Raw genomic sequence first — 13,832 nt, forward strand, 5'->3', positions numbered from 1 at the left:
AGTATATGTATATATAGATGTATGTGCTTTTTTCAGATTATAGCAAAAAATACTGGTGGTATGGTTCCTTGAATAAAAATAGAACTCCTTAGGACAGGAGGAGGAAAGGATGCTAGGGAGGAACCACATCCAGTCCCAAACAAGATTTATCAAAACCAAAACCAAACAAAGAAATGAACTTGCATATACTCTCATGAATTTCCTAAATACTGAGGACAAAGAAAAACCCATAAACTTTGACAATGAAATAATCGGTTATTTTGCAAGAAAAGATAATCAGACTAGAATTGGATAATAAATCTGAAGGAGACTAAACCCCTTCAGATTTATGCACTGAACCTCAATATTATTATTATGTAAAAGTAAAAGGATTTTAGACATATAGAGACTCAGAAAAACATCTTAAATTTTGCTATGGGCTGAATAGTGTCCCCTAAATGTTCTGTAAATCTCAACTCGTTGTTAAGTGCTCTCGAGTCAGTTCCGTTTCACAGCAACCCTATATAGGGTTTCCAAGGAGCAGCTGGTGGATTTGAACTGCCAACCTTGTGGTTATAATCCCATTTGAGAATGGGTTTTCTTTGCCGTGTTAATGAGGCAGTATTAGTGTAGGGTGTGTGTTAAATTAATCTCTATTAAAAGAGGTTAAACAAGCAAGCAAGAAGCAGAGGTGGAGAGGAAAGATATTCAAGTCACATGAAGATCGCCAAGGAGCAGAAGCGCAATAGAGAATAGGACTTTATCCCAGAGTTGACTGGGATATCTAAAGATCCACCAGGTCTGTCAGGTTTCTGGACTGTGGTGGCTTTTCAGAGGCTGGCAGCAATGCCAATGTTATATCAAATACCAGAAGGGTCAACCATGGTGGACAGGTTTCAGTGGAGCTTCCAGACTAAGACAGACTAGGAAGAAAGGTCTGGTGATCTATTTCTGAAAATCAGTGGGGAAAAAACAACAACCCTATTGAATAAAAGAGAATATTGCTTGACTAGTCTCATATAGGATATGCCAACAACTGTCATGGTTGTGCAGGACTGGGAACCACTGGTTGTTCTTTTTCTGCATAATCACCATGATTCAGTGCCGACTCAATGGCAGCTAACATACCATAGTTTGAAAATCAATTATCAGCAGAATGAAGATGAACAGCAGTTTAGCAGGAGTGAAAAAAGGAAGAGAAAGTTTTCTGATTACTCCAACAAAAGAGAAGGAAATAAGGTATAATAAATACTAATAGCAAACAAAATGGAAGATATCCAAATACCAGTTATTGTATTTCAAAACAGAGTTTCAGTTTGAATTTAAGAAGACACTAAAGCCAGTCATTCGAGCTCATAAGAAACATACCTAAAGTGAAAAAGGAAGGTGGAGAATAAAGGGGTGAGCAAACTCAATAGAGTGACTGTACTAATATTAAGAAAAGGAAAATTCAAGACCAACGGCACAGAGAGATTATTAGGTTGTTTAGTAATAAAGCTGCAATCCATAAAGGACCTGAGTCATAAACCTTGTATACAACAAAATACATAATACAAAAATGCTTACAAATAAAAGATCTTGAAACTATGGTCCTTACACATCCTTAAGGCCTGGAATTGAACTCACCCCATGGTTCAACTCTCAGTCAAATGACACGCCGTCCTATAAGGGGTTCTGGTGGCGTGGTGGTTACCAGTTGGGCTGCTAACCTCAAGGTCAGCAATTCGAAACTACCAGCAGTTCCATGGGAGGAAGATGAAGCTTTATGCTCTCATAAAGATTTGCAGCCTTGGAAACTCTATACAGGATCGCTTTGAGTCAGAACTGACTCCACGGCACATAACCAACCAACCATAGGTGTACAGTCATGCCAGGGAGGTTTGCACTCCTTAGAACAATCAACCATATGTGATCAAAAGGGCACGTGTGCTCAGGGATAAAGTTTGGAAGGTAGGAAGGGATAATAAAGGGATAAATGGACAAGGTTAAGACAGGAGGGAAGTGGGAAGAATGCTGTTACATTATGGCAACTGCAACCGATGTCACAACGCATGTATGAACTGTTGAATGGAAAACCAATTTATTCTATAAACTTTCATCCATATCAAAATAAAAAGTCAATATAAGGAAAAACTTTTATAAAACCAGATTTTAATACACCTCTTCCAAGTTTGATATATTAAGTAGAAAAGAAGCAAGGATAGAGAGAATTCTAATTATTAAATCAATAACTTATGCTTACAAATATTTATGAAATGTTTGACTGTTTTGGTTAGGCACTACTGAGTCAGTTCTGACTCACAGTGACCCTATGTACAACAGAACAAAACAATGCCTGGTCCTGTGCCACCTTCATGGCTTTTATTACGTCTGAGCACATTGGTGCTGCTACTGGGTCAATCAAGCTCCTTGAGGATCTTCCTCTTCTTTATTGACCTTCACTTTACCACTACTAATGAATAATCTTTTTAAAAATATATAATCTTTTTTTATATACATAAAATATAAGCAAATATCACTTAGGTCTTTAAAAAGTTCATTGAAGAATGGAATTAAAAAGTAAAAATAATATAAACTATTTCTCAACATAAGCTCCGTCAACTTTTTCAGTCAGAATTGTGCCAACTGAATCCACGGAGATGTTCAAGGTGTTGGCTATTGTTACCACTGCTAATCCTCATTCCCCTTCAATTAGGGCATGAACAAGATTATTTTCTCATAAACTGATGTGGACAGTCTACAGCTGAGGGCTTCATTTTCAATATTGCCTCGTCCTTTTTTTAAAATGAGTTACCTAGTTGTAAACTGCTGGTTTCTGTGAGGCACTGTCACCATAAACTTTTGGCAAATCATTAATGATTTCAACATGCTTCCACCCAAACCTCACCATAAATTTAATGTTTGTTTTTGCTTTGCTTGCAGCAGAATTCATGTTGTTCTGATTAAGGGGTCTTTTCAAACTGATGTCCTATCCTTAGTGCCTCAAATTAGATAGACCCTCTTCAGACATGCTATAACAAGTCTATTTTGTTACACAGACCAAAAAAATGAGTTTCTTTTTATACAAAAAAACTTCTGAAGTCAATGCATAGTTTAATAATATGCATTCTCCATGAACTTTTTGAAAACCCATTGTCTATTTCACCACAAACCTTAAAAGATGCCAAAAGTAGAAAAAGTATACAGGCTGTGTTCTCTGACCATAACTCAATACAATTTTTATAATGACAAATAAGATGACCCCAACACTCAAACATTTGGAAATTAGTAAATACTCACCCATACAGTAAAAAACAAAACAAAACATGTAACACTATTTCTTTGAAATTCTAGTACAGTATATAAAACTCTGGCAAGTCTATTAAAAGGAGAGAAAAAGGGAAGGGAGGAGTAGAGGGAAAGTAAAATATAAAACATAAAGAATGAGAAAGAAGATACAACTTGATAAGAAGACATTAAAAAGATAACGGAATGATATGTGACTCACTGCTAGTAAATTTGAAAATCCAGAGATGACCTTTTTTAGTGTAAGGGCATTTCAATTCCAGGCTCAGACCTACCCTGTGACTTCATGGGAGAGAGACCTGGCGATCTGCTCCTGTAAAGATTTGTTGTTGTTAAGTGCCAATGATTCGGTTCCGACTCAAAATGACGCTTTATAGGGTTTCCAGGGAGCGGCTGGCAAGTTTGAACCCACAACCTTGCAGTCTCAACTGACCATTTCTTATCCTACAGCATCATACCAGAACGCCTAGAAAACCCTATGGGGCAATTCTACTCTGTCACACAGTATTGTCATGAGTTGAAATCAGCTAGATGGCACCCAACAACTGGTGACTGGAGTGGTACGTGGGTGGTACAAGCACATGGCTGCTAACTGAAACACTAAGAGATTCAAGTCCATTCAGAGGTACTTTGGAAGAAAAATCAGTGACTGAAAGCCATAAGAGCACAGTTCTACTGTGATATACTTGGATTGCCATGAGTTAGACTAACTGTACTGGGAGACAGTAGTGATTGACTCAGGAATCAGCACATGACCCAATTTGAGGCAATGAGAGAGTTCTGAGAAAGTCTTGCTCATCACACCTCTAGAAATGAGTCTCTTTCTCTGGATATTTTCCTGTGAGGATGTAAGACCTAGAACTGCATGTTGTTGCTCATCTAAGGATACAAGTAACAGATAAGAAAGTGCAAAGCCAGGAGAAATGCCCGACGAAAAATGAAGCCAGAGCCCTGGAACTGAATCAACTCCAAAGTCCACCTTCCCTCCAGGCCAAACGTGAATCATCTAAGCTACTCTGAGTTATTTTAAGAAGCCCTGGTGGGGCTGGCATTGGACTGTTAACCATAAGGTCGATGCTCCAAACCCACCATGGCAGAAAAATGCCCTCTTACGCAATTGACCCCTTGATCATGCTATAATGTCCATTATGGTGGTTTTTACCCTAAAATTTATTTTCTCAGAGATTAATACTGCCACTCCTGCTTGGTTTTGATTGTCGTTATCTTGATATATTTTTTACAGCCTTTGATTTTTAGTTTATTTCTATCTCTGTGTGTAAGGTGTATCTCTTGTAGACAGTATACTGAAGGATCCTGTTTTCTTATCCATTCTGCTAATGTCTCTTGACTGGAGCATTTAACCATTTATAGTCAGCATAATTACCGATAGGTATGACTTGATTGCTGTCATTTTGCTGCACAGTTTTTGTGTGTGTGTGGTGTTGCAGGTTTATTTGTTTCATATAATTATCTGCACAGAGTTGATTTCATTGTGTGTTTTCTTTTCATTTTATTCATTTATCATGTTAATAACTATTTTTCTTTTTATTTTGATGTGGAGGTGTTAATTTTCTTTGAGGTTATCCTGTGATAAAATTGCCCCCCATTTAAATCAGCTTGTTTTATCTCAAAATCTACTTGATTCCCTCACCATTTGAAAGTTCTGTATCTACACTATGCCCTCTTTTTGCTTTGTTGTTGACTTCATTATAAATTGCTATCTCTGGTTCCCTATTTTCAGTCTTGAAATTTTACTTTGGATAATTCTATATATGGATTGACCACTATATTTGGGAAACAACTATCTGGCAGACTGATTGGAAGAGATCCATATTTGTGCTCATTCCAAAGAGAGGTGACCCAACGGAATGCAGAAATCATGGGACAATCTCTTTGATATCCCATGTGAGTAAAGTTTTGCTAAAGGTAATACAGAAACGGCTACAATCATACTTTGACAGAGAACTCCCAGAGGTTCAAGCCGGATTCAGAAGAGGCTGCAGAATGAGGGATATCATTGCTGATGTCCGATGGGTCTTGACTGAAAGCAGAGAATATCAGAAAGATTTTTACCTGTGCTTTATTGACTACGCAAAGGCTTTTGATTGTGTGGATCCTGACAAGCTAAGGACAACACTACGAAGTATGAGTATTCTGGAACACTTAATTGTGCTCATGAGGAATCTGTACCGGGACCAAGAGGCAGTTGTTCGAACAGAACACAGGAACACTGAATGTTTTAAAATTAAGAAGGTGTGCAACCAGGTTGTATTCTTTCACCATACTTACTCTACCTGTATGCTGAGCAAATAATACAAGAAGCTGGGTTCAATGAAGAAAAACATGGCATCAGGATTGGAGGAGGACTCATTAACAACCTGCGATAATGCAGGTGATACAACCTTGCTTGCTCAAAGTGAAGAAGACTTAAAACATTTACTGATGAAGATCAAAGAGCACAGCCCTTGGGTATGGATTACATCTCAATGTCAAGAAAACAAAAATCCTCACCACTGGACCAATAAACAACATTCTTATCAACGGAGAAAAGATTGAAGTTGTCAAGGACTTCATTCTTCTTGGATCAACTATCAACACTCACGGAAGCAGCAATCAAGAAATTAAACGACATATTGCATTAGGCAAATGTGCTGCATAAGATCTTTTTAAAAGTGCTTTAGAGCAAAGATGTTAGCTTGAGGACTAAGGTGCTCCTGACCCAAGCCATGGTATTTTCAATAATCTCATATGCATGCGAAAGCTGGACAGTGAGTAAGAAAGACCGTAGAAGAATTGATGCCTTTGAGTTATGGTGCTGGAGAAGAATATTGAAAGTGCCATGGGCTGCCAAAAGAACCAATAGATCAGTTTTGGAAGAAGTGCAGACAAAGTGCCCCTTGGAGGCCAAGAAGGACAAACTTCGTCTCTCACACTTTGGACATGTTGTCAAGAAGGACTAGTTACTGGAGAAGGATATCATGTTTGGTAAGGTGGAGGGTCAGAGAAAAAGAGGAAGACCCTCAATGAGATGGATTGGCTAAGCGGCAGCATCGATGGACTCAAGCGTGGCAACAGTAATGAGGTTAGCCCAGGATTGGGCAGTGTTTCGTTCTGCTGTGCATAAAGTTGTTATAGGTCGGTATTGACTCAATGGCACCTAACAACAACAACATATTTGGATTGAGTTCTGTGTGGTATTGTCATGTGTTTATCTAAGTTGTTGTCTATTGTTGGTTCTCAGTCCAAATAACTCAGTTTAGATTGTTTCTGTTTTTTTAGGTTAGATTGTTTTGTTTTTTAAGTTGGTTTGCTTATTACAAATTCCCTTAATTTCTATTTTTCTGGAAATCTCCTAATTTAAGCATTTATTTAGGGAGAGCTTTGCTGGGTTGAACTTGATTAAGCAAATCATGAGTTTTACAATCAACAAATCACACAGTTTGCTTCATTACAATCCTTTCCATGTACCAACAGTTAACAGCATTTACCTCTATTTACTTTAACTACTCCATTCCTCCTGCTGCCTTCATCTTTTCGCTAACCTTTCTCTTGTATATTGCCTACCTTGTCACATGTATTAATATGGTTAACAGTGTCTACTCTCTAGACCATGAATACTTTTCCCTCTCACCCCCAAAATCATCATAAATTGTTTCTTTTATCAAGAAAACCTTTAAAAACTTTACCACGTTTGTTTCATACAATGTTTATCCTTTTATGATTGATTAATTTCACTCATCATAATGTCCTCCAGACTCATCAGTGTTGTGAAGTGTTTTGAAAAGTCATCTTTATTCTTCAGTGCAGCATAGTATTCCATTGTATATACGCACCAAAGTTTAACTATTCTTCTGTTGATAAGCATTTAGGTTATCTCCATCTTTTTGATATATCTCTTGTAGAAAGCATATTGAAGGATCCTATTTTGTTATCCATTTTGCTCTTTATGTCTCTTGTCTGAAACATTAAATAATCCATTTACATTCAGTATAATTATCAATAGGTATAAAATGATTGCTGTTATTTTTCTGTGGTGTTGCTGGATTCCTTGTTCCACACAATTTTCTATGCTGAGCTCATTTTGTTTGTGGGTTTTCTTTTCATTTTCATATCTGTTGTGTTAATGTTTACTAAATCTTTCTGATTTTCCTCTTATTTTGATGTGTTGGTGTACTAATTTTCATTTAGGTTGCCCTGTAATTTATTTTTTCTCCATTTAAAACAGTTTTCAAGTTTTATCTTGAAGCCTAATTGACTTTCTTGCCATTTGGAAGTTTTATTTCTACAATATTCCCTATTCTTGCTATGTAGTTGACTTCATTATGTATTGATCTCTCTGGTGTAGCGCTGTGGGTTAATGCGCCAGATTGCAAAGCCATTTGAACTGTATGGTCGTGGTTTAAGCTCACCAGCTGCTCCTCGGAAACCCTACACAGGGTCGCTATGGGTCGGGATTGACTTGACAACACTTAACAACAACAACATCTGGATTGATGTCCAGGTGGTGTTGTCATGCATGATAATCTCAGGTTGTTGTCTGCTTTTGTTATTCTCAGTCCAAAGAACACCTATTAACATTTTATGCAAAGTTGGTCTGTTGTTAAATACAGTCAAGTCAGTTCCAATTGATAGCAACCCTGTATAAGGTTTCCAAGGAGCAGCTGGTGAGTTTGAACTGCTGACCTTGTGATGAAAGTTAGTACAGTTTTTACAAATGTCTTTCATTTCTGTTTATAAGGAAATATTCTCATTTTGCCATCATATTTAAAGGACAGCTTGCTAGGTACATGATTCTTGGTTGGCAATCTTTTTCTTTCAGTGTTTTGTATATGTCATCCCATTTCCAACTTGCCTGCATGGTTTCTGCTGAGAAATCAAAGCTTTGCCTTATTGGTTCTCCTTTGTAATTAACTTTTCATTTTTCTTGCGCTGTTCTCAGGATCCTTTCCTTGTCTTTAATTTTAGCAAGCTTGATTATAATATGTCTTGGTGACTTTCTCTAGGGGTCTATCCTGTTGGGAATTTACTCAGCTTCTTGTATGTTTATCTTCTCATTTTTCATGGTATTAGGGAAGTCTTCTTCCAACAGCTCTTTGACAATTTTCTCTGTTCTTGTCTCTTCATGTTCTGGAATTCCAATCATCTATTTAAGTTGTTTCCTTTCATGGTGTCCCACATAACTCTTAGGTTTTCTTTTCTTTTTTATTTTTTCATTCTTTTTTCTTACTGTTGTTCTAGCATGCTGTAATGAATCTTGGTCTGATCATTACAAATTCCTTTATGTTTACCAAGAAATGTCCTAATTTTACTGTCATATCTGGGGGACAGCTTTGCTAGGTATATGATTCTTGGTTGGCAAGCTTTTTCTTTCAGAGTTTTATATATGTCAACCCATTGCTTTCTTGCCTTTTTGGTTTCTGCTGAGAAATCAGAGCTTCGTATTATTGGTTCTCCATGTCTGGTAGGCCACTTTTCATTTTTCCTGAGCTGCTCTTAGGATTATTTCCTTGACTTTGATTTTGGAAAGGTTGATTATGTCTTGGTGATTTTCTTTTGAGATTTATCCTGTTTGGTGTTTGTTCTTGTATGCTTATCTTCTCATCTTTCATGGTGTTAGGGAAGTTTTCTTCCAGCAACTTCAACAACTATATCCGTGCTTGTCTCTTCCTGTTCTGGAATTCCATTCACCTGTAAGTTGCTCCTCTTCATGGTGTTCCACATAACTCTTAAGCTTTCTTCTGATTTTTACATTCTTTTTTCTTGTTGTCATTCTAGCATACTAGTATTGAGAGATTTATCTTCAAGTTCACTAATATAGTCTTCCATTGTTTCATAATTTACTGCTTTGCCCTCTGAATGTATTGCCTATTTCTGAGATCTTAGTACTAATTTTCTGGATTTCTAATTTCAGGTTTTGTATTGTTTAAAACTTGCATTTATTTTGTCTATTTGTTCTTGTAGCATTTTCCTGAGGTCTTCTAAAGTTTTTTTCTGTGTTCTCTTGTTTTTTTTTTTTTGATCTTTCTATCGATCTTTTGAAGGTACTTAATTATCATTTTTTAAAATTCTTTATCAGTTAGTTGTATTACATTTTCTTCCTTAGACACATTTTCTGGCTCTTCCTCTTGCTTACTTGTTTGAGTCATTCTCTTTTGTTTCTTTGTGTGAGCTAAAACTGTCTGCTGTCTCTGGGGTACTGTGGGGTTTTCTTATTTGCAAAATCAAACAGTGCAGTTGTTGGACCTGGAGGGGAGAAATCTCTGGAAAGCTGATGCAATTCAAGGAACTCATGAGGTGGTTGTGAAAGGGATGTGACAGTAGAGATCTGTCCCTACATGGATTCCCCGTTGGTCTCTGTGTTATCTAGGTTCAAGGTACTCCATCCAGAAGTAGTTCATGGACCATGGGGGACGTGGGGAAGCATGACTGGTTAAAACCTGGTCTGGTGGTTCTGTGAATTTTGCAGGTCCAGAGTAACGTCCACCTGAATCCAGGCACCAAAGCGGCACACCAAATGGGTGCGGCCAGTCCCCACCTTATACTGGTATGACTCACAACCACGTGGCTCCAAACTTCCAGAGAGCAGGGTCTGCGTTGGGGGTGGCTGAGAGTGGGATCTGGCCTCACTCTGATTACCAGGGGAGTACAGAAAAAAAGAAGAAATCACACCTTTTCTGTCACCTGTGGGAATCTATTCTAGCAGGTCTCCCTCTGCGGCCAAAGGTGCTCACAAGATTGTCAAGCTGCGTCTTGCCAGCTGTTCACCAGTCAGTCTCTCTCACTTGTCATCCCTGCTAGGCCTCTCCTCCCAGAAAGCACTCCATTCACCTCTCTAACCTGTCTCCTGAAGTTAAGAGTGCCAAAATTTTCATCTGTGTCTGGTCTGTTTTCTCTCTTGTATCTTGGGTACAGTGTGTCTGCCTAGTCCACCATCTTGCCAGAAGTCTCCCATGACCTTCTTGCCTTCATGTTTTTTGCTGAGAAATCAGAGCTTAGTATTATTTGTTATCCTGTGTAGGTAAATTTTCGTTTTTCCGAAGCTAATCTCAGAATTCTTGTCTTTCACTGTAGAAAGTTTGACTGTGATATGTGAATTAAACAGATCAACAATCGGTGATTTTTCTTTTAGGGTCTATCCTGTTTGAGGTTCATTCAGCTTCTTAAATGGATATTTTCTCATCTTTCATGATGTTAGGGAAGTATTCTTCCAGCAACTCTTTGATAATTTTCTCAGTGCTTTTGATGATTTCTTTCTGTACTATGTAATTCAAATCATCCATAAATTATTTCTCTTGATGGTTTCTCACATAAACCTCAGGCTTTCTTGTGAGTTTTTTCACTTTTTTCCCCGCATGCTCTTCTAGTTTACTAGTATTGAGAGATTTACCTTCTAGCTCACTAATCCTGTCTTCCACTGACTCAAATCTACTCCTATGCCCTTTCAATATACTGCCTATTTCTAAAATCTTAATATTAATTTGGAGATCTATTTGCAGGTTTTGTACTGTTTCAAAATTTGCATTTATTATGTCTGTTTGTTCTTGTAGTGCTTTCCTAAATTCTTTTTTTTATCTGTGTTCTCCTTGCTTTCCTTAATCATTTTGTCAATCCACTGAAGATGCCCTATATATCATTATTTCTAATTCTTTCTCATTAGTTCCATTACCTTTTCTTCCTCAGAAACATTTTCTGGTCATTTGTTAGAGCCACTCTCGTTTCTTCACGTGAGCAAAAATTGTCTGTTGTCTGTAAGACACTGTGGTGTTGTCATATTTGTATTTAATTGTTGTTGGTATATTAGTGTGTCCTTAGGTTTTTATCACCTGCCTCCTGGTGGGTGTAATTAGAGAAGGGATTCCAAGATTGTCTTCTGTCTCGTCATTTCATCGCCTGTATGTTTGCTATAGACAGTGTGTGTAACATGTCTATTTAGTCTGCCATCTTGCCAGAAGTCTCCACATCCCATCTCCTATTATGGGTAGATACAGATGGCCCTATATAGCAAGCTTCTTGATAACTAACCCCAAAGCAACCAAATTCATTGCTTTCAAGCTAATTCTGATTCACTGCAACCCTACAGGACAGAGTAGAACTGTCCCATAGAGTTTCCAAGGCTGTAATCTTATGGAAGCTGATGGCCACATCTTTCTCCCACTCCTTAACATTAGCAGTCAAGCACATAACCAGTGTGCCAAGAGGGCTCCTTAGTTCCTTGGTTAAAATACACTGCCCTGGAGGCAATTCCAGGTTACCAACACCAAAAAAAAAACCACACCCACTGTTGTATAACTGATTCTGATTTTCAGCAACCCCATAGGACAGACAGGAATTGCTCCATAGGGTTTCCAAGGATGTAATCTTTAGGGACTGCAAACCATAAGGTCATTGGTTCAAACCCACCAGCTACTCCTTAGAAACCATATGTTGCTGTTGTTAAGTGCTACTTACAGGATCATTATGAGTCAGAACTGCATATGGCAATTAACAACAACAAATATTTGCAGTAGCAAACTATTTCATCATTCTCCCACACAGCTGTTAATGTGTTCAAACTACAAACCTTTTGGTTAGCAGCCAAGTGATTTACCCACTGAACCTACAGGGCTTCTTCAGACATGACAGGAAGGTCTATCCACCTGAATGTGCTCTCACAGTCTAGCCCCAAATCCCACCATGGTGGACTCCTAACAAGTGATTAACACTACAGATTTACAAAGACCCAGACATTCACAGCCTCCCTGCCTATTCAGTCATGCCATTACCTTGGGACAGGATCCCTCCAGTCACCCCTCTTGTTTGCTTTCTTGGCTCTGGAGAATTCGCTCACCCAAACGCTGCCAAATAAACCAAAGCTGAAATGGAGCCACAGTTTATCATCTCCTGTAGTGCTATCTCCTCCCAAATAACTGGAACTATGTTCTCCACTGGGAACAAGTTCTGGAGACTTCATGCATTGGTCAGAGATTTTTGGTACATCAGGTCCAGAGGTCTGTATTTGGTCCACATCGTCTTTTTTCCTAGGTCCTTCTGATAGTGGATTGCTTCTAGGAGGACTTATTTCTTCATCTGGATCAAATCTAAGGAATAACTTCTTTCCATGGACCTAGAAAAAATGAACATGGATTTAAATCTTATAGACCCAGACTACATGGAGTCTATCCAGACATTTATCTTAATGCAGATTTCTCCCTTCTTGCCTTTCCTATGATACTTTCCCAGAACACACCAAATGAGTACTATAGACCTGCCTTTCATCCAAGTGATGTAGCCAGTTCCTGCAGAATTTTCAATGTGATTGGAAAGGAGCAGAAAATTAGATTAGCAAGAAAAGAACTTATTCTAGATAATAAACCCATCCTAAAATGCCTGAGGTGAAACTGTTCCTATTTTTTAACGGATTAGCTAAGAACTAAATAAAGCTCCTGGTGTGGCACTATAGGATCAGCACTGGACTGTGCACCACAACGTTGGCAGCTCAAACCAAACAGCTGCTCCTATACAGGGTTGTTATGAGTTGGAATACCTGGATGATACTTTCACAACAACAAATACAAACTTCCATTTAACAACAAACATACTGCATTTTTCTTTGCTAGATATAATCAGTGGTCACACACACGAAATGTAAAAGTGACTAAAGACAATCATTGTGAAATTTGGTGTCCTTCAGTCACCTCCCTGTAAATAGTACTTGGTAGAAATAATGACACCAACAGAAATTACAATTTTAAACAATCAATAAGAATTAAATATTGACACAAACGTTGATCAATGAATCAAGCCATTGATTCACTGATGAAAAAGGAAAAGAATTCATCTCATCCCAATGAAAATGGCTTTAGTAAAATAAAAATGAAAACATGAAATACTTGTAAAATAATTTCATGGCAGCTTTGGTTCTATTTTTACATTGTTTAAAATATGGTATGTAATTTGTATGCGGCCAGTGGCTTGGATGAGTATTCTGCATGACCTAGAATTCACATGGTCTTTCAAATAATTGAAACCCCAATATTAGGCATCAATACTAGAAAACCCTGTAACTTTTCTGATACCTGAAAGTACATAACATCACACTTCTGCTTGCATATTCTCTAGTTTGCCAATAAGTATAAAAATGACCACGTACAGTAGTTTGTTATTTTAATTATTTGTTATTGAGAACTGAGTGATAGCTTACATGGGAGAACATTGGCTTTACACCATCATTTCATTGCAATGATTACAATCTCCTCTGTGCATCTTCATCAACAGTATTTGCTTCCATTCCCTCTATTTTTTTGGAGGGGTGGGGAGACGTACACAAGCACACTCAAAAGTATGTAATAATTTAAGCAACCAAAGGGCACATTCTGCAACCCTGCCGCCTGGCCACAAACACTCAATCCCTCTCTTTCCATGAGTCTAGAGTCCTCAGCTGGTCCCTCTCTCCATGTTCTCATCTCTGCCTCCATCTCTGGTGTCACTGCTTCTATGGATACGGTTCCGCATTCCACTTGTGCTCTTCTGTCTTGATGGTCCTAGGGTACCCTGTTTCTGGACTGTAAGATTAACTACTCCCCCCTTTT

General features: G+C 38.1%; 1 protein-coding gene across 1 annotated transcript in view; it reads right to left on the reverse strand.

Annotated features, from left to right (window-relative positions):
- Positions 1–13,832, reverse strand: part of NEIL2 (nei endonuclease VIII-like 2 (E. coli)) — a 39,547-nt gene that overhangs the window by 8,551 nt on the left and 17,164 nt on the right. The window contains exon 2 of the mRNA XM_006864324.1: positions 12,027–12,367. Coding sequence (XP_006864386.1) covers positions 12,027–12,367 — 341 coding nt within the window. The remainder of the gene's footprint in view (positions 1–12,026; positions 12,368–13,832) is intronic.

Source organism: Chrysochloris asiatica, unplaced genomic scaffold (assembly GCF_000296735.1).
Source record: "Chrysochloris asiatica unplaced genomic scaffold, ChrAsi1.0 scaffold00064, whole genome shotgun sequence".
Taxonomy (NCBI): Eukaryota; Metazoa; Chordata; class Mammalia; order Afrosoricida; family Chrysochloridae; genus Chrysochloris; species Chrysochloris asiatica.